Below are 21,629 nucleotides of genomic sequence, written 5' to 3'. Positions count from 1 at the left end.
TGTGTGGTTTTTAACGTTTGGTGTATGAACTGACTGAAAGATGAAAGCAGAATTCTCTTACTAATGCCATTGCTTGATATCTGTCTGCAGGAAGTCACTTAGGCTGCAATCCTATACACTCTTACCGGGGAATAAGTCTGTATACAGTCCCTACTCTTCTGAGTAGACATGCATACATGTTGCTTATAGCCAAGCTGCATTTCCATGTTTGGGGGTTTAGTAATAAATTATATGACTAACTGTTCATAAATCATAAACTGCAACTGTTCATAAATTATAATAAGCAGTAGCTTGTGAATAAGAAAAAAGAGAAAATGGGAAATGTTGCATGCCAAACCTAGTACAGTCAAAATAACAGCAATCTTGCTCCAGCTGAAAGATGTATTTTAAGCCCACACTTAAATCGCTCCAAATGAAATCAATGGGATTTTACAATTATGTTCTTCAACTGGTTTCACTGGCTAAATCAAACTTAAGTTCTATGTAGAGTAGACCCACTGGAATGAATGGGACAAGTTAGTCTTGCCCAATGTAGGTTCCATTCATTTCAATGGGTCTACTTTACATTGGACTTACATTGGATTTTACCCAATGTGTGCAGCACAATTCAAATAATCTTTACTTAGAACTAAATCCTTCTGAGTTGGTGTTACACCTCAAGTAAGTGTGCATGCTATTGCAGTCTTTGTCAAAACTGACCTCTTAGGCCATCTATATTCATAAAAAAGATGTGTGTCTGTCATCAAGTCCATGAAACCCAGATAGCATCAAGTCCATGAAACCCAGACACTTCCAGGCTCAACCATTTACATCTGCTCATTTGGCAGTTTTCCAGGTGATAGTACATTCACTTAAGTGGGAAAATATTTCCTATATTCTCTTAATTTGTTAATGAGAATGCAGTGTAAGATGCTATCAAAGCCTTAGCAAAATGCCAGAGTAGCACATCCCATTCTACACTTGCTCAATAAACTTTATCATAGAGGGAGGTGAAGTTTGTTGACACAGTCCTTTCCACACAAATCCTATTTTTTTGTCTTTGCTATCTTCATTTTGTCTCCACTTGCTTGTTCTGCATATTCTTTTCTTGGTATCTGAGGAAAGCCAACAGCTCAGTGGTAGAGCATATCCTTTTGCACATCCAAGGTACCAGCTTCAATCATTGCCCTCTCAGCAGCAAGGTTGGGAAAGACATCTGCCCACTGATAATCCGCATAGGCAGTACTTGGCTTGATGGAAGAATGGTCTGATAGTAAAAAGTATCATTGTGTGTTCTTCAGCTTTCCATTTTTGTATGCTTCATCTTTCAGATCATCACATATTCAATAACTGAACCAGATCTGTTTCTTCTTGGACTTCTTCCCTTTCAGTATAGCTGCGAAATTCTTTTTGCAAAGAATGGCTTTTCTATAATTGTCATCGTCTTATTATTATTATCCTTACTATGATTCTTATTATTTTATTACTACTACTATTTATTACATTTCTATACTGCCCCATAGCTGAAGCTTTCTTTTTTTAAAAATTAAGAAAACATTAAAATATATGAAGTGTAAAACCATGTATATAAAACAACAATATATCTAGAACAATTTTAAACAATCAACCATCAGACAAATCCAGCACCTGATTAAATACTCATTGTATGCTGCCAAATGCCTGGGAGAAGAGAAAGGTTTTAACCTGGTGCTGAAAAGATAACAATGTTGGCACCAGATGGGCCTCTTCAGGGAAATCATTCCATAACTGGGGGGCTGCCACTGAGAAGACCATCTCCCTTGTTGCCACCGTCCGAGCCTCCCTGACAGGAAGCACTTGGAAGAGAGCCTTAGATGCTGAGTAAACGTAGTGTACGGGTAGGTTCATAATGGGGGAGGCACGCCATCAGGTATTGTGGTCCCAAGCCATGTAAGGCTTTATAGGTTAAAACCAGCACCTTGAATCAGGCTCGGAAACAGACAGGCAGCCAGTGCAAGCGGGCCAGAGTCGGTGTTATATATTCGGACCTTCTTGTACCTGTTATCTATCTGGATAACACAAGCTGGAGCTTCTGAACTGTCTTCAAAGGCACATTGCAGTAATCTAACTTGGAGGTTACCAGAGCATAGACAACTGAAGACAGGTTATCCTTTTCCAGATAAGGGTGTAGCTAAGCCACCAGCCAAAGTTGGTAGAAGGATCTCTGTGCCACTGAGGCCACCTGAGCCTCAAATTACAAAGATGGCTCCAAGAGGACCCCCAAGCTATGAACCTGCTCCTTCAGGGAGACTGCAACCCCATCCAGAACAGGTTGAGCACCATCCATCCAGTCAGGAGAACCACCCACCAACAGCATCTCAGTCTTGTCTGGATGGAGTTTCAGTTTATTAGCCCTCATCTAGACCACTGTCACCGGAGCCAAGCACCGATCTAGCACACCCACAGCCTCACCTGATGAAGATTAAAGGGAGTAGAGCCACACATCATCAGGGTACTGATGACAAAACACTCCAAAACTCCAGATCAATGGTTTCATGTAGATTTTGAATAGGATGGAGGACAAAACTGACCCCTGCTGAACCCCATACTGGAGAGTCCGTGGGCCTGAGCAGTGCTCCCCAGGCACCACCTGCTGGAGCCGACTCTCCAAATGGGAGCGAAATCACTGCAATGCAGTACCTCCCACACTCAACTCAACATTCGTCCCAAAATGATACCGTGGTCGATGGTATCAAAAGCCACTGAGAGATCAAGGAGAATCAACAAGGTCATATTCCCCTTGTCTCTCTCCCGACATAGGTCATCATACAGGGCCAAAACCGGCCTGAACCCCGACTGAAATGGACCCAGATAATTGGTCTCATCCAAGCATGTCTGGAGCTGGTTTGCAACCACCCACACAAGGACCTTGTCCAGGAATGGAACATTTGCCACCACCCTAAAATTATTACAGTTTTCTGGGTCTAGGGAGGATTTCTTTAGTAGTGATCTCACCATTGCCTCTTTCAGGTGGTCTGGGACCACCCCCTCTCACAAGGAGGCATTAATCACCTCCCTGGCCCAGCTGGTTGTTCTCTCCCTGCTGGTTTTTATAAGCCAAGAGGGGCAAGGATGCAATACAAAAGTGGTTTCATGAAACTAGCAAACACGTTTCCCTCTAGGCTGGCTGCCATACTCTAAAATACATTTCTGCTTTTCTATGTTTGGCAGGTATCCTATCCTGAATGAGTAATTTCAGTAACTGGAGAACAAACTAGGCTGTCACTTTGAAAGTACGTAGTATTGAGCTATCAAGTATCACAGTGCTCAGTTAAATTACCTTTGGAGTCATTCTTTGACAGTAGTAGTGTGGTCCACCAGAATTTAGAATTCTTATAATTTTAACAGTAAAATATATGTAGATAAAAGGGGATGGGAAAACGTTCGTAGAAATCTCTAGGAAGCTGGGCATTTTTCTGACATCTTTATAGTATCCAATTGACCCTGGTTGCTTTGGAAGCTAACAAAATGAAAACTAGTACTAGAAACATAAAACAAACTAATCTTCACTCTATAATTTAGATGCCAGGTTAAGCCCTTTTTTCCCAGCAGGCATTTATTCTTTATATTACTTTGATTCTTTTAGTGTGTGTGTGTGTGTGTGTGTAGTTTCATTTTGTTGTTTTTATTATAAATCGCCCTGAGGGCATTTGGCAGTTGGGCAGCATATAGATCTAATAAATAAATAAAATCTCAGTTCCTCCACTCCAACCCACTCTTGCAAAGCTCACTGAAAAAGATAAGCTACCTGCCTAAGGCTCATCATCCATGGCCAGAAAGTTGAGCATTTAGGGAGTGATTAGATTAGTGTCCTCTAAAGAAGAATCATGAAAAGTTAAAATTGGAGAGAAGGCAGGTAAGCTGCAACACTAGGTCAACCATAGAAAAGTCTACCCTTTATTGACCCTTTTTGTTTTTGCTCCCTATAGCACAATCTCCTCTAGGCACCCCCTACCACAGGTCTCGCTGGACCTTCATTTGTGATCCATGTCTTTCCCTGCCCAACAGGTGACTTTGCATCTCCTATCTCTACTGCCCCATTGTTTTCTTCAGCCTTTCTATTCTGTTTCTGCCCTCAACTTCTGAACTCTGCTATTCTTTGCTGAACTCACTCAGCAACAACACATGAAGTATTCATTGTCTCAGCAGTTTTCATACATGAACCAAACCTGGGTTTGCAACTGAGTGTACTTGACAGGGAGCTGTAGTCAGTCCTGGTCATCTGAGGAAAGGTACGATTAGGGATGTAAAGATTGGGTCAAATCCATTCCTTCTGTCTTTTGTGGACTGTCAGGCGCCTTTCGTTCCATTGTCCACCCATCAATGGAATCAGATTTTGATTCCAAATTTGCACAAATCCGTATTTGCACAAATGCACATTTGCATGTGCACAAATCCCCCAAATGCATTTTCACGCTTTAGCCAATAGGGAAAATGTGGATTTTTGACTGGTTTTTTTTAATGTTTTGTGCATTTTTCTACAACGAGATTTGTGCTAAATTTGGGGAAGTTAAAAAAATGGTCTGCAAATGTCCAAAATCTGCCCAAAAGGAGAGAAGCTGGTCTGCTGTGGAATCTAGGGGTCAGATTCATGAAAATCCTAATTCATTTGGTTCCACTGTGGATTTCTCTGACACCCCTAGGTCCGATACACGTGTTTCCATACAAATGTGTCTCATTCTCACATCACATTTCAAAATGAAAATTCATTTTTAAATAACTCCTCTTTTAAAAAAATGTGTACACCACAAAATTGTAATATGTCAATATGTAGAAAGGCCCTTGAGGGAGTCTGAAGTGTTCAAAACTAAGATTGCGAGCAGAACACATATTTTTGCTTTGTTTAGTAACTTGCATTGTAGGACAGAGCATGTAGAGTATGTATAACTCTATACATGTTTGTAGGACAGTGTCTGTTACAGCAAGATGTTTTATTTCTTTTTCAGATTTTAGATGGAGCAAATATTAAAGTCTTTAAGAAGGAAACAGATCTATCAGGTACTGAAAGCAATTAAAACATTTTATGTAATTGTAATAGGTTTATAGAGATTTTAATTCATAGTAGATCATTTCAGCCAAAGTTCTGATGCAACCATTCATATGAATGGGATCTGATTTTGTGATGCATAAAATCAGAAGCATAAAAATGGGATAAATGCTCTGACTGATTAGACCAAAGGTCCATCAAGTATTCTGTTGCCAACAATAGGCAGCCAGCTGCTTCTGGGATACTATATGTGGGTCATGAAGGCAATAGCCATCCTTTGTTTGTCTCAACCTGTGGTATTCTGAGATACTCTGAATGTGGAGTTTCCACTTGGGGCTAAATTAGATGCAGAAGTAATTAGTACTTTTACACACTGTGAAATCAGTCTCAGAAGTCCCTGTGTTGGGCTAATATAAGGTTGATTCCAAGAAATTTAAAAGTATGTTATGAGTAATGTTTCACCCCCTCATTCAACATGAGTAATGTTTCATCCCCTAGTTATCCCAGTTGGTTGGGATAATACTTTGTGGCAGATGTAAACTAGCATCTGCATCGCCTTACATGGTAGTTGCACTAGCTAATGAAAGAAAGTAGTAAAACTAATTATGCTGATCATTCCTTTGGTCCATCTGCCATACTGTGTACATCTATATTAGTGGGAATTACAATATCTGAGTAGTCTGAATAGGAATATAGTTGAACATGCATGTCTTTCCCTTTCTAGGCAACAGTTTAATCCCTTTTACCATATGCATTTAATTTACCCTTTCCCCCTCTTTAACATGTTGCTCAGAAGGGGAATACTCTGAAGACTATTGCCACCTGGTAAGTCAGCAATACCTAACAATTAGTCATTTGTTTACCCTCTTCACCACTGCATCTGCCTGAACATTTGTGTAAACCTTTTTATAGATATTGCCAGACTCTGAAGCGACCAAAGATACACAGGGTACAAAACATAAAGGAAAACAAAAATTTAAAGTGAAGGAAATGTATCTCACCAAACTCCTGTCTACAAAGGTAACTCCTGGGTTTTATTTCAAACTAGATCAGAGAAGAGTATGAAGCTTTATGAACAGAGGCTATTATCCAGCACATTGTTGAACATATTTCTATGACACTTCTGTGGCTAATAGATAAAGGTCATCTAAAGTCAAGCTTGAGTGGGCTTCCCAATTCCCTTACATAAGGAGGTAATCACTTTGCATACAGAGCTGTCCCTTCTGTAGAAGTAAATCCAGGGTGTGACAAAACCATAGGAACTATATGGAGTCATATTGAGTTGACAAACTACATGATAATTGCTGGAGATGTAAAAAGATTAGGGCAACCTTTATTCATGCTAGGTGAAAATACAGCTCAGTCAAAGATGGACTCTTGTGATATTAGTAATTCTAGAAATAATGGGGTACATTCCATTGTACCTATTATTGCATGAACTTCTGAATATGGGATGTTTTTGCATATTTTAGGCCTGACTGCAGGTTTTTAGTCTTGTTGCACAAATTGCCTTGATTGGGGTGGCTATGTACCTGTAATGAAAGCTGTACTTTTTTTCCTTCACAGGTTGCAATTCACTCAGTTGTTGAAAAGCTCTTTAGGAGCATTTGGACTTTGCCTAATAATAAAGCACCAGTTGCCATCAAATATTTTTTTGACTTTTTGGATGCTCAGGTCGAAAATAAAAAAATTACAGATCCTGATGTGGTCCATATATGGAAAACGAATAGGTATATATTTATGTATGTCCTTCCTGTAAAACACCTTTTCAGCAGTAGTCTCGTAGTGGGTAATGTGTTCGGCACTGAAAGGCACATTGCAAATACATCATAAACTAAGGACATAACTAATTTGTGACTTCGTTGTTTTTGCTTATTAGGTGGCAATATCTATGAAGGATTGATATTAAATAATTTTTAATGGACTTGTTGAACTTTTTCCATAGCATTATGAGTTTGAAATTTGTTTTTGTCTTGACTAGTCTTCCTCTTCGTTTCTGGGTGAATATATTGAAGAACCCTCAATTTGTCTTTGATATTAAAAAGACTCCACATATAGATGGCTGTTTGTCAGTAATTGCACAAGCATTTATGGATGCCTTTTCTCTGTCAGAGCAACAACTGGGAAAGGTAGTATCTCACTTCCATGTTTTACAATATCCTATCCTTAGGCTATGTCTTCCAAACTACTTACTCCACAGTACTATTCCTATTGAAAGCAATTATTTTATTCCAGACCATTTTGAGTATCTGAAAAACTAACTCCACTGAAAATACATTCTCTGATCTAACAAAGATGTCCATGTGAGATTAGCTCCATGCACACAAAAGGAACTCTGGCATTTGGGACTGTGTATATTACAATCCTTGCTGGATTTGCCCACTTACTAGATGAAACATGGTCAGTGGTTTGGAAAGTGGATGACCAGGTACAGTTCATATTCAGTCCTTTCTTCCTCAGGCTGTCTGAATGGCATACAGAGACTATTCATGCAGTAGTGTATGTGAAACCAGATTGATTTTCATTTCTAATTGCTTATTTTAAAGTTCCTTTGAAAATGGGATTAAAGAGCATAACATTAGGTGTGGTCTAGGGACTACTGGTGCTCTGCCATGCACTTTCAGGTTAGTCCACAAGAAGAGTAGGATGAAAATAATGAAGGAATTTCTGAAGAACAGGATGTGTCTTCTAAGTTTCCACTGCAGTTGCTTGTATTGATGCTGATGAAGCAAATGTTAAAAGTTACATATTAAAACTTAAAATATTTATTTAATTTTATTTATTTAATATTATTACATGTATATCCTGCCTTTTTTCCTCTTGCAAGGAAATGAAGGCAGCTTACATGGTCTTCCTTTCCATTTTTGTCCTCGCAACAACCTTGTGATGTAGGCAGGTCTAAAAGTCAGTGACTGGCCCAGAGTCACCCAGTGAGCTTCATGGCTGGGTGGGGACTGTAACCCAGATCTCCCAAATTCCAGTCCAACACTCTAACCACTACACTACGCTGGCTCTCCATTTGAACTGAAAACAAAGCAGCTTTTTTTTCAGCTGTGCAAATGGCTATGGTAAAAACCCCAGAGAAACTCCTAGCTGTGCACACAGCCTGCTGCGTGAGCTTTTAACAGGCCTTCTGTTTTGTTTTAAGTTGACTGTAAGAATTGGCTGACAAATTTCTTAACTGACAAATATCTCAGTAACACCCAGCATTCAAAAACCTAGCAAGGCCTAACTTCTACCAACACTTCCTCTTTTGTCTGCACGCTGGTTTTTGTTGCAATGCAGCAGATCTGTACCACTTGTGATCTACCAGGCTGAACAAAGCCCACCAGCCACATATAGTGGCTTAACAAGTCCTTGATATGCCTCCTGGTTTTTCAGTGTCTGGCAGGCAGCAAAAAACAGGAGGTCTGCCTAAGCCACTATAGGCCTGGATATACAGTACAGCTGGATTCTGCTGTGCAGGTACAGTACAGTTTAGTTATAATTTGGAAGCCTTTTTAGTACCCTCCCACTTGACAATTGCAATATAAAAGGTGACAACAAAAAACTAAATCTGAGGCATGGTCTTCAATACAATACAAACCTGTACATACTAGGGATGGGAGAACCAGTGATTTTTGAGCTTGCCTAAATTCTCCCAAAATCACTTCAAAGCTCATTTCAGCTCACTTCCATTTTCTTTTTTAGACCTGTTCAAATGGGAAAAGTGCACATTTTCTGTGTGTATTTTTCAAAAGTGCACATTTTCCCCCTACTGACTAAATCGTGAAAACGCTTATTTTTAAAAAAGCGCACATTTAAAAAAATTCAATCACAAATTTGTGAATTTGCTAACATTTCTTGCAAAACAGTGCTCCTGCTCACATTCCAGATTGTGAACAGGGCGTGAAATTCTTGTACATTCCTAGTCCATACAGTGAGGTAATCTTCCTCTGGGTGCCCCTGCCATCTTGAGATGACTGTGGAGAGAGCATTTGTGTTCATGGTGCCCCAGCTATGGATGCTCTCTTCAGGAAGAGACTTGCCTGGTGCCCACTCACTCTGGTGCCTTTCTGGTGTCAGGCAAAGAACCTTTTATTCTCCTAGGCCTTTAAATCTTCTAATTGCTGAACAGACCAAACTTTCAATACTGTTATTCTATTTTATTCTGTGTTTTAATTTATTGTAATAATTGTTTTTGTTTGACATTGTGATTGTAAGCCACCCTGGTTCTATTCTAAAAATAAATACAACAGCACTTAAGAATTCCTTCATCAAGTTTTAATTAAAATGTCGTAGGAATGCTAAAATAATATTTTGCTGCAAACTTGTGACCATTTACCAAGCCTTTATAACTTTTTTTTTTTTTTAAAGGAAGCACCAACAAATAAACTTCTCTATGCGAAGGATATTCCACTTTATAAAGAGGAGGTTAAAGCTTTTTATAAAGCAATAAAGGATTTGCCTTCATTATCCACTTCAGAGCTAGAAGAATTTTTAACTCAGGAATCAAAGGTATCAGTTTAATTGTTTTTGTGTTGGTTGAAACTATACACACACACACACACTCACACAGAGGGCAGATAGTCTGCCACTTTCTACGCCTCCTGTGCCTTGACTAAAACGTCCCAGGGTACCCAGCATACACAAACCTAGTAACACTTCACTCTTTTCATCATATCATCAATTATGGATAATAATCTAATTTATATGCAAGAGATGGGGAACCTCTTTTCAGCCCATGGGCCGAATTCCAATACAGAAAATGTCCATCTGTCGGTGTGGGCATGGCCAAAATGTGATTATTACTGATTTTAAGCTTACTCAGAAGCAAGCAGGACGGATTCATGCAGCAGGACATGAATCACTCAGAAGTGAGCAGGACTAAGCCCTTTCAAACATCATCCCAGGTGACAAGTCTTTGCATGTCTACTCATAAGTAAGCATGAGCAGCATGCTTGTCTTCTCACACATGAGCAGGGCAAGACCCTGCAGCACAAGCCTCAGAAGTGAGCAGGACTAAGTCAGCAGATTCTTCCCCAGGGCCCACCCCCTCTCCTGCAGGGAAAGCTCTTATTTCCAATAAACAGCTGAGTGGAAATAAGAGTATTCCCCTTCTGGGAGAGGGAGTGAAGCTGGGCAGGAAGCTGGTGGGACAACAGGGAACCCCCATGGGCCATATCTGGACTGTAGACTGAAGGTCCCCCTTCCCTGTTATATGATATTAATACTATTAACAGTTATCCTTACATATGAACTGTTTCACCAGCTTTCCCCTTTTCTTCCCCAGAAACATGAAAATGAATTTAATGAAGCTGTGGCCTTGAGTAAAATTTACCAATACATTGCAAGATATTTTGATGAAGTAAGGCTCTCTACAGGCTGTGATTTTTTTTTTTTTTAAACTGTGCTGTGCGTGTGGCAGTGAAGTTTCTAAAACTGACTGGTTGGCTGAGGAAGTGTGATAGTGCGTAATGTTTATGAGCATTCTGACTTCTCAGGGAATAGTGGTCAGAAAGCGTACAGTGCGCATATACTTTTGGATCTTGGCCAAAATTTATAGCTTGGTCCATATGTACTGCTAGATTTTCATTTGAAGGTATATGAAAGGTAAGGAGGGGGGAAAGCACTCCTTCCTCTTGCCCACTCTAGTTTCATTCCTTCTGCGGAAAATCAGTTTACTATTACATTTGCCATTTGCACTTGCCTTCCAAACCAGTACTGAAAACCTTGAGTGGTTTGCAATTCTGACTTGAGGGGAAAGCACATATTTGCCAGTTTTGATACTACAAAAGAAGTGCAGGAGGAGAGGGGGAGGAGAGCACACATGAGCCCAAACGTCACTTGGCATCACTTGTGAAAAGATGGCATCATGTCTTTCCATTTGTTTCAAAAGCTTATTCTCATATTTAATAGCTGCTCTTGTAAGTACTTAAAAACTTCCAAATAATGCAGGAAGAAAGTAAGATGGAGGCACCTTCTGTGAGTGGAGCTTCACCCACAGGTGTCTCTACCTGACTTTTGGGGATTCCCCCACCCCACAGCCTACTCCATTCAACAGCTGCCCTTGCCCCTCTCAGCCAGTTTGCACAATAAAAATTTAAATTGTGGCTCATGTGAGGCACCATTTCCATAACCACCATGGCTGCAGCTTGTCATGTTGACACATCAAGCCATGCACCAGGTGGTGCTTATGGAAATCGTGCCCAGTACACACCATGATTTAAATAAGCCACAGGGGCTTATTTTGATTGTGTGAACCAGGTCTCTGTATAGCATTTTTGGAGGATGGCAGGGGCTGCCTTGGGGAGAAGTCCGCTTCTGCCAGACCAGATGCAGGCACTTAGATCTAGATCCAGCCTATAGTTTCCAATCTCATCCTCTGTGCAGTTATCCCATGTGCGATTAGCTGATCATCTTCATTTGAAAGGGCCCTTCAAATCAATCCACATTCTTACAACTTAGTCTGCTGAAATGTTTCAGGCTGTGTAATTTGGTCACCTATGGGTGCCTAGAGAGTAACTGATGTGGCATTTGACAGGTGCAAGTTTCTGCTCAGCCCTTGATATACTGCGGTGGCAGCTTCCCCATATGGGGCCATTGTTTTCCCATGACGGTTGAAGAAAGGAGCTCCCTGCTGCTGTTAGTTTCACAGCATGCTGCTGCTGCTATTGGACTTGCATTTACTAAAACATTTGTGGTTTTTAATTGAGGTCGCTCTTGTCAGCGGAAGTGTTGTTCATCCTGTGATTGATAATGACTTGTAAAACAAGATGCAGAAATAGCCTAGATTTAGAGGGAATGGTTTACTTAGGCAGAGCATACCCTTGATGCTGTAAGAATGTGTTAAAATATATAAGCACACATTTCTTTGTTTCCATAGATACTGAATAAATTGGAGAAGGAACGAGGGTTAGAAGAAGCCCGGAAGCAGCTCCTGAATGTAAAAGATTTATTTGATGCAAAGAAAAAATGCAAGTGGATTTAAGAAGAGTTTAGTGATCCCCAACTGGGATGAATTTTAATAACTTTACTGCCACTAGAACAGAATTCAAAATATTGTCTCCAATCCAGTTCTACTCACGCACAATTAGGAGCACACACAGCAACTAGTGATCCCCGATGGGAATGTGTATTCCCAACTGCATCAAGACTCATCCCAACAGTTCAGGGCAGCCCAGATCAACACTGTATTGCAATTGTAGATATGTAGCCAGATGCACTTCTGATTCAGTGGAAGACTGCCGCCGTGTACAGATCTCTTGTTACCTGATTGATGCAATCAAGTAATTTTGGCAGTATTTTGAACACTTTTACCATACATCACTGATGTGTGTTTTTTTAAAAAAAAACAAAAACCAGAAACGGCCCAGAAACACAAACCTTGTATGAAACAATCTCCTTGCATTTCATTTTCAGAGTGGTGCTTCAACAGGCCACAGTTCAGTGCACTGTGAACCTTAAAGGTCCTCTCTGTTATTCCCACATAAGCACAAATATATGCTCCTGCCACTCATAGCCTCAGTCTTGAGATTCTTAAGAAGGGCACTAGAAGTTTGTAAGATGAAATGTGAGAGGGCCTCAGGCTTCCACAAATGGCTAGGCATACTGCAATATGACCAGAACATAGCATGGGACTGACAGAGTAGGATGGGGGCCCTCCAATACATTCCTATGCAGTAGTCCTCCCTACCCTATTCTTTCTACATGCAAAATGGGGTAGTTCACACACACACACACACACACACACACACTTACACTTTGAAAGTTTTCCATTAACCGTAGCTGTGCCCAGTCAATTGATATAAACTGGTGGCATTTGCTGTAGCTTTTTCCAGTTACTTTCTTCAGAAAATATTAGGAATGACAGCTTGCGTAGTTTGGGAAATATTGTCTCTTCTATAGAAGTCACAAGGACAGTATGACCTTTAGTTTAGGAATTGACTAAAGATTTTTTTTTTTTTTTACCAAAAAATTAAAATCAACAGAAGAGTTAACTGATCAATTACTATATGTATAATTCTAGGAGGCACTTTGATAGTGCCTCCTAGAATTTGATTTGACTGTAATATTGCAAAACAATGTATTGGGTGTAGAGGCTTTGACTGGTTTGATACTTACAATGTGTTGCATCACTCAGAGGAACAAGTGAAATTCAGTTTTTGTGACAATCTGCAGATGAAGCCATATTCATCATTATTGTAACTGCATAAAACTGTCTGAACTTACTTTCAGATGGTCATAGGTAAATAGTTCATCTGACCACAATACATGTAAAAATAATTCCTATTCCATGAAATAGATATTTGTATAAAACGTGTAAACGTAGATGGAAAATACACTGGGTGTTTACATGAGATGTTTTATTTCAAATATAAAATATCTGATGTTTAATTATCTAATTTGTCTTTTTGTTCAGCCTGCAATTTTGGTTAACATACCTTCCAACTTTTCAAGATAACCCACCATGACAACAGATGCCATAAATTGAAATTTCTTGATTACGTAAGGCAAATTGTTTAAGGATTGGCTTTTATACCACAATCAGTTTCTATTACTGATTTGCAAAAAGAAAAAGAAACTGCCTATCTCCACTCAGCTAGAGTGACATGAAATGACTTTTCATTCACTGCTTCTAATGCAGTGAGAGGATGCTATTCACCATTACAATGATACACAGGATCCTTTACAGAGCACACAGTATGGAATTTGTATTCATTCATTCATTTCTATACAGCCCAATACTGAAGCAATATGAGACATAACACAGCCTGGGTATCCCTATGCCCTCATCCATGCTATTTCTGGAATGGGCATGGAACGCACTATAGAGAGATGGTTCAGGCCTAAGTTCCAAGTTGGAGTAGAACTCCCCTTCCCTATCGATCACATGCTCAAGAGGGTCCGAGCCTATTATATGAATCAGAAATGCTGCTCACAGCCAAACTATTCTAGTGGACACAGGGGGCAGCATCCCATGGGGTGCAACCACTAACATAAATTACGTTGTGCTAGTGTAAACTACTCTAGAGCAATGCCAATAGCATTAGCTGGTGCACCAATTTCCCAGAGAAATCAGTGCACCAGCTAACAGTACTGGTGTTGTGCTAGAGCAGTTTATGCTAGCGCAACATAATTTACATTTGCAGTTGTACCCTATTGGATGCTGCCCAGTGGCTCCAAAACCTTTATGTCATGTGAAAAGCATAGCTACACGGCTTTCTAGTCCTCCAGATGTGGTTTTCTGATCCCTTTTGGGCAAATGTTATGTGTTATTTGTATTTATTTAATTTATATCCCACCTTTCCACCAAAAATTGTGTTCAGTGCAGCTAACAATAAAATAGAGATTAAAACAAAAATATAATTAAAACATACAAACCAATCCACTAAAATAATCAGAAACACAATCAAAGATATAGCACCCAATCAATTAAACCCCCTTTCAGCAGCAGACCAGCTTACATGCCAAAAGCTTGCCTGAATAAAAACTTATTTGCCTTTATTTATACAACTGCACCCATGTACGTGGCACTTTACATGCGACCTATGATTTGAATGCCAAAGAAGTCAGAGAATTTGCTTACCTGTGAATTCTCTTTCTACTTTTTCATCAAGTGGCCTAGGCACTGAGGTGATCTCTCCATCCACCTGAAGTCAGATTCTTTGAGGGAAGATTAAGCTGGGGGCAGGACTAGGAGGTATTTTCCACTTCCTTCCTAGACTCAGTTATTCACATATAAAAAAACCCCACTCCAGTCCAAAACTATCCCTAAAATGCACTACATGGACGTTTGGATTTTCTTGGATTAGATGATAGTTGTAAGATTATTATTTTACAAGCAGTGTGGTTTTCGAATTGCCTTGCAAGGCTGCTCAACAAGAGTTGTCTCAGCTAGATTCAGATCCACCCTTGGCTGCTGGCTATTAGGGTTGAGTCTCTACCTCCAGAGGGTGTAGAAAGTTTCCCATATCAGGAATAGTGCCTAGATGCTAGAACTATCAAAAAGGAAGTTCATAGGTAAGAACCAACTTCCCATTCTGCTGCTCTGCTTGTTGTTCCCTTTTAAGGCAGAGAACCAAGAAATGGATAATATGAAGTGAGTAGCATGAAACTCTGAACAATGTCCAACGCATGTGCCATCACAAAAAAGTTGGGGTTCCCTCTGTGTGCATAAAATTGCCACAAAAGAACTGCAGGGAAACAAAGCAATTTGATAAATTATTAGGATGGTAATCAAATGCACTCAGGCAGGAGTGAAAGCACCCTGGCACAGGAAAATCCAGTGATCCCGAACTAGTACTTCCTCACCACTGCTGTAATTAAATAAAACACACAACAAGGAAGTAGATTTTACAAAAATATATTATAATAAATAGATGTGATCACTGTTAACAAAAATTCGCTTTGCAACACGAAGATCTCTCTGAATGAAGGTAAAAGCATATTCATATTTCATATATAATCATTTTAAAACCTTGATTGTTATTTGTCTTGATAACCCATAATATTATATTAAAGTGCAGATAAAGTTCTTTATAAAGATAAATACATAGATCATAATCCAAAAATTCACCTGCCTTCACAACAAATGTTGACAGAGTTCAAGTAAAGATGTAGTTTTGTTTTGAATTGTTCCAGTATTTTTAATTGCTTGATGCCAGCCTCAAAGTCATAGTACTGATGAAAGATGGAGAACTTGATACACTTGATTCTTGATAGAACTGAAGAACGGGAATTTTTCCCAAAAGCCAAGCTCTCTTAAAAGCTCAAGAAAGGTCTTGTTAGGAAAAGGTTTTAGTGCAACATGATCTCTTATAATCTAAAATTACCGCGTGCCCCCAACACACACACACATTAGTTTTACTTGAGTCATATAATGTTTAAAAATATATTAAACATAATACCAAATGATACAGAATATATCTAGACCTCTCCTGCACATCAAGGCACCTCTAGGTGTGAGCGTTTTTGGCAAAGGAAGGAAAGTATCTAGTGCTTTTAGGGTTTAATTTTTATTTGGCATCCCCAGATGGTAGATTATACTCTTCAACCAGCTTATTTCTATCAGAGTTAGAGTCGGTACTTACTACCGACTGAGCTCGCTCATTAGAGGCACCAAGCTCTCGCAACTGTTTTCTCTGGGTAGTTTCTAGTTGTTCCAGGCGCTTGCGAAGCAGGGAAAGCTCCCTTTGATGTTGTTCTTCCTTGAAATTAAGAAGCAAACCAAAGGAGGAAAAGATACTTTATATTTAGCAATGTTTGTAGATATATCCTGTGATATCTCATTTTAAAATATATTACAAAACTGTCAACTATAGAAAAGGCAATCTGTTGTGCTTGTGCCTTTCTGGCTTTGAATAACATTCTGCTACAGAAGCAAGAAACACACACTTGAAAGAGATGTCTTTGGTGCAATAGCCAAGTTAATCAGCACTGAAGACCACCTTGAAACTATATTGTAGGCTGCAGTTTATTGGCATATTGTACTGGTCCACTAGGAGATTTCTTGCAACAACAGAGATCAAGAGAATCTTGTATAGCTTGACTGCAAAAGTTCAGATAAGACCTCATTAAATGAACCAAGATCATAAGAGGCTAGGATCAAAAGAACAGTGTAACTAATTCTCTACACAAGCAAGGGGGCTTTAGGGTTCTGGTTTACAAACAGCAGCTGTCTATGTCACATGGCAAACCACTTTTGAAACAGATTTTCAGAGGTGGTTTGTGATATGGCACAGGGCTCCGCTGCTTTAAAAAATGAAGTCAAAACTCTCACTAGTTATGCTATGGTAGCCATTCTCATATCCAAAACTTTAAAAATGAAGTGAATATATTTCTGAAAGTTTTCCAACAACCTGCTATTACAAGCTTATTTTATTGCTATTACCACATTAAGCCATCTCTTCGGGGATTTCTATGTAGCACATCACCTACCTGCAGGAGAGGAAAGGATGGTTCTGGTCCAGGAATCAAAGTTGAAGACAGTAAGCTGACTGGATTCAGTGTTGGGATATTGGGAAAGAGAATTAACCTGCGGAATTCATTATGTCTACGCTGCAAATCCTTTAGTCTTTTTTGAAGGCGAATATGTTCTTCAAAAGGAACATTCTGCCTGAAATAACCAATAAAAGATATTTGAGAATTCAGCACAAGATTGGAATGTTGTACAAAAACAACCACCTCAAATGAGTCAGCAAATAATTTATTTAGCAGGCAATGCCAACTTTTAATTATATATATATATATATATATATATATATATATATATGAATGAAATTCAAGACCAAGCAACATCTCTCTGTACCTATTTAAGACTTGATTTTCAGTTTCTAGTTCTTCTCTCTTGGCTTCTAAGAGCTCTATCTTCTTCAGCAATTTCTTTTGCTTATTATCATTAAGAGTCTTTCTCTGTAAACAATACAACACATGTATTTAGAGCAACATTGATTGACTGCCAACATCACATGCAGCATTTCATTTTCTGCCCCATTTGCTCCAGTAGGGCCCCAAAATTACCAAAGTGAACACACTCATCAGGGACAGAAGTTGAAACAATACTGAGCAAATTGACCCCCTTTAGGAAAAAAAAAAAAAAAGTACAATACATTAGCAAAACTGGTTTTTTGAGAGAGGCAGCATAACCCCCTTTGGAGTTAGATATGATCCCCGCAAGAGAAAATTATTTATTCTGGCTGTATCAAATATATTATTTGCAAAAGACAAGAAAGGCTAGTAGGAACAAAGCAAGCAAAAAGTACAACTGAAAATGTGTGCTTTGCACAACAAAACTATCAATGACCTCTACAAAGATATCAAGTAGCTGCAGAAAGCCTTCCACTTCTTCCTGTCATCTCTTTCAAATTCCCAGTTAATTGCTTTGGTGTGCAAGGGAGAAGGAAAGGGAGGCGGCTGGTACTCCACAGTACTTCAGAAATAACTTACTATGAACATCTTTGTGCAAAAATCTGCATTTTTCTGAAGAAAAAATAGCTGTATATAAAATATCTAATTGCTTTTGGTATGTAGCAATTAATAAAACTCAGATTTTGGTGACAGATGTCAACATTTTGTTTCACAGATTAGGGCATTCTGTTGGCTACAATTACATAGAAGAATAATTAAAATAACCTAGAATGAAAATGTTCCTTCAGAAATAAGTTGTGAGTGACATGCCTTTTTCTGAGTAACTGCTGCTCGGTGCAATTTTTCTTTTATTTGGTTATTCTTCTCTTCTATCTCTGTGATGCGCTGAATAAGTTTATGTTTTTCTTCTAGCCATTCTACACGTTTGTCTTCCAAATTCCTACGGAAAAAGAGAAGCAATGGCTGCCTTGCAGATCAAGTGCACTTATCAGCAGGATTGCACATAGTTAATCACCACAGATATCACTCCCAACGTTTCTCACCCTAAGGTGAAGAATATGGCACATATGGCTGGATGAAGGCCAGACAGACCTAAAGGGCTTGTATCTTAACAGTTCCTCAGTAAAAGTGTTGAACAACAGGAATAGCAATTTGTGAAGTGCAGAACTTGAAGTGCTAAATCCCCATGTCCAACTTGTGTTAGGGCATCCGTGTGTGCCACAAGAAATGAATTCATTTAAATAATTAAAGGCTCCTGTCAGCCCAAAGTCCCCTGTCTTACACCAGATCTTACACCAGGTCAGATTATGTGTCTGTTTAGCCCACTGTATTCTAAGTGGCAGCAGCTTGCCAAAACTCTCAGGCGCATGCTGCCCGACCCTTTTCTTACTGGGACCTCCTGCATCCAAAATATGGGCTCTACAACTGAGCTATGAATATGATGCCTCCAAAGGCCATCTGTTGCAACTCTGTATGATTAATTGCATTGTCCTGGTCTCCTTCCACCAACACTGGTGGTAGGTAAGTCTGCTGTTTCTCTCCATTTAGATATGACTGGATTCATCTTCTACCCTCAGAAAAGCTTCCTCGTTGTGTACCTGTGTGAGTCACTGGTCTGGGCTTGTCCTCTTCCCAATCAAGAGGTACACTCAGAGCAGTGACTCCTGCAGTCACATGGGATAGGCTCCCCTGCAGTTGTGTAGTTCTTGCTCTTCCACACTGAAGTGTGCCACCAGAATTAACTCAGAGGCTTTGAAAAAACTGGGTGAAGTAAACCAAGAACAGTATTTAAAAGGTTGGCATACTTTGGCATAAAGATAAATGCTGCAAGTAAAGATTATGGGACCAAGACTTGGGATTAAATCCACAAACCTAAGATGAAGGGAGCAGGGTAAGGACTTTGTGCACCAGGAGATTTTATTACAACTGCATTAGCAATTAAATATTGTGTGTTGTTTCTCTATAAGATTCTACAGCAAATCGGATCAGTCTCAGGGGTTAGCATCCAAGGCCCCAAGTATTCCTCCTCACCACAACCACTTGCTCACTCACCCACCTGGGTGGAAGAGCTGCTGCCACCGCAAACAGTGGCAGCGCTGAAGCCAGCACTGGCAGCAAATAAACACTATCAGATATTGAATCTCATAGAATAGTAGGGTTGTCGAGTCCAGCCCCCTGCTCAATGCAGGAATCTATGTCAAAGTATCCCCGACAGATGGCTGTCCAGCCTCATCCTGAATGCCTCCAGTGTGGGGAAGCCGACTACCTCCCTAGGTAATTGGTTCCGTTGTCATATTGCTATAACAGTCAGGAAGTTTTTCCTGATGTTCAGCCGGAATCTGGCTTCCTGTCATTGAGCTCATTATTCTGTGTCCTGCACTCTGGGATGATCAAGAAGAGATCCTGGCCGTCCTCTCTGTGACAACCTTTCAAGTACTTGAAGAGCACTATCATTATCTCCCCTCAGTCTTCTTTTCTCAAGGCTAAACATGCCCAGTTCTTTCAGTCTCTCTTCATAGGGCTTTGTTTCCAGACCCCTGATCATCTTTGTTGCCCTCCTCTGAACCCTCTCCAGTTCGACTGCATCCTTCTTAAAGTGCGGTGCCCAGAACTGGACACAGTACTCCAGATGAGGCCTAAGCAGTGCTAAGTAGAGGGGAAGTAGTACTTCACGCAATTTGGAAGCTATGCTTTTATTAATGCAGTGCAAAATAGCATTGGCCTTTTTTGCAGCCACATCACATTGTTGGCTCATATTCAGCTTGTGATTGACAACAATTCCAAAATCCTTCTCGCTTGTAGTGTTGTTGAGCCAAGTGCCCAGCGCTCCAGTCTATCAAGATCACTTTGAATTTTGTTTCTGTCTTCCAAGGTATTAGCTATCCCACCCAATTTTGTGTCATCTGCAAATTTGATCAGCATTCCCTGCACCTTTTCCTCCAAGTCATTAATAAAAATGTTGAAGAGCACTGGGCCCAGGACTGAGCCCTGCAGTACCCCGCTCGTTACCTCTCCCCAGTTTGAGAAGATCCCATTGATAAGCACTCTTTGAGTCCGATTCTGTAGCCAACTGTGGATCCACCGGATTGTTGTTTCATCTAGCCCACTTTGAGCTAGTTTGCTCATCAGGATATCAGGGGGAACTTTGTCGAAAGCATTGCTGAAGTCAAGGTATATTATGTCCACAGCATCCCTAAGTCCACAAGGGAGGTTACCTGATCAAAAAATGAGATCAGATTCGTCTGGCAGGATTTGTTCTTGACAAATCCATGCTGGCTTCGAGTAATCATTGCATTGTTTTTGAGGTGCTTCCAGATGGATTGCTTTATCATCTGCTCCAGAATTTTCCCAGGGATTGATGTCAGACTGACTGTTCTGTAGTTCCCAGGTTCCTCCTTTTTACCCTTTTTGAAGATAGGGACAACATTAGCCCTCCTCCAGTCATCTGGCACTTCACCTGTCCTCCATGATTTCTCAAAGATAATAGACAGTGGTTCTGGGAGCATTTCTGTCAGTTCCTTGATTGCTCTAGGATGCAGTTCATCTGGCCCTGGAGAGTTGAATTCATTCAATGTAATTAGGCATTCCTTGACCATATGCCTATGAATCTCATCTGTATTCTCGGATGAAAGAAACATAAAAAAGCATTCCTCCTTTCCACCTAGTGTCCCAAAAAATGAATTTCACTCCACCATTAAATTCTGTGGCACTTCTCTAAATGTACTGCATTCATCTATGTGGAATACTTTTATCTAGACTCTATGAAACAAGATGCGTTCAGATAAAAGTAAGAAGTTCCAAGGGGTCATATGCATTTTTATATATATATATATATATATATATATATATATATATATATGAAAGACTGAACAGCTGAAACACTGCCCATGTGAACTGCCCACACCTAAATTTTACTGTATGCAGAAGTGGGATGTGCATATGCTGCTGTATATAATAATATAATTTTCAAAGGACTATGTTAGGGTATTGTTTTAAGTCAATAAGGATTTTTTTAAAGTCAATTTCCAGAAATAACAACTTATCAAAGATTCTTAAGTGCTCACTATAAATACTTAATCAAGCTATCATCCTGAAATTGATGACTAAGGATGGAGCTGCTCATTCATATACAACACTTAGCGATTCACAGCTGAATATGTGATGAGATGCCACTAAGTTTTTTGCTAGAGGAAGTACGTATGGGGCAGCTAGAACAGCGACGCCCAATAGTAAGAACAAGAAAGAAAAGGGGCTTGCCCACCTTCCTCCTCAACCC

General features: G+C 39.8%; 2 protein-coding genes across 5 annotated transcripts in view; one reads left to right on the top strand and one right to left on the bottom strand.

Annotated features, from left to right (window-relative positions):
- PLXNC1 (plexin C1) overlaps window positions 1-13,553 on the top strand; it is a 91,433-nt gene extending 77,880 nt beyond the window's left edge. Inside the window, exons 24-31 of the mRNA XM_084810244.1 lie at window positions 4,965-5,016; window positions 5,799-5,830; window positions 5,918-6,025; window positions 6,572-6,735; window positions 6,987-7,134; window positions 9,362-9,502; window positions 10,278-10,352; window positions 11,871-13,553. Of these exons, the coding sequence (XP_084666370.1) occupies window positions 4,965-5,016; window positions 5,799-5,830; window positions 5,918-6,025; window positions 6,572-6,735; window positions 6,987-7,134; window positions 9,362-9,502; window positions 10,278-10,352; window positions 11,871-11,975 (825 nt within the window). The 3' untranslated portion in view covers window positions 11,976-13,553. The remainder of the gene's footprint in view (window positions 1-4,964; window positions 5,017-5,798; window positions 5,831-5,917; window positions 6,026-6,571; window positions 6,736-6,986; window positions 7,135-9,361; window positions 9,503-10,277; window positions 10,353-11,870) is intronic.
- A 1,782-nt stretch (window positions 13,554-15,335) lies between these two features.
- CEP83 (centrosomal protein 83) overlaps window positions 15,336-21,629 on the bottom strand; it is a 37,741-nt gene continuing 31,447 nt past the window's right edge. For all 4 annotated transcript variants that reach the window (XM_084810245.1, XM_084810248.1, XM_084810246.1 and 1 more), the window contains exons 13-16: window positions 18,164-18,293; window positions 17,295-17,398; window positions 16,925-17,102; window positions 15,336-16,194 (exon numbers count right to left, since the gene is read on the bottom strand). In XM_084810245.1, coding sequence (XP_084666371.1) covers window positions 16,003-16,194; window positions 16,925-17,102; window positions 17,295-17,398; window positions 18,164-18,293 — 604 coding nt within the window. In that variant the 3' untranslated portion in view covers window positions 15,336-16,002. The remainder of the gene's footprint in view (window positions 16,195-16,924; window positions 17,103-17,294; window positions 17,399-18,163; window positions 18,294-21,629) is intronic.

Source organism: Heloderma suspectum, chromosome 7 (genome assembly GCF_057233095.1).
Source record: "Heloderma suspectum isolate Gila_16-S chromosome 7, 16-S_ref, whole genome shotgun sequence".
In the NCBI taxonomy this organism is placed as follows: Eukaryota; Metazoa; Chordata; class Lepidosauria; order Squamata; family Helodermatidae; genus Heloderma; species Heloderma suspectum.
This window is presented reverse-complemented; position numbering and strand designations above follow the sequence as displayed.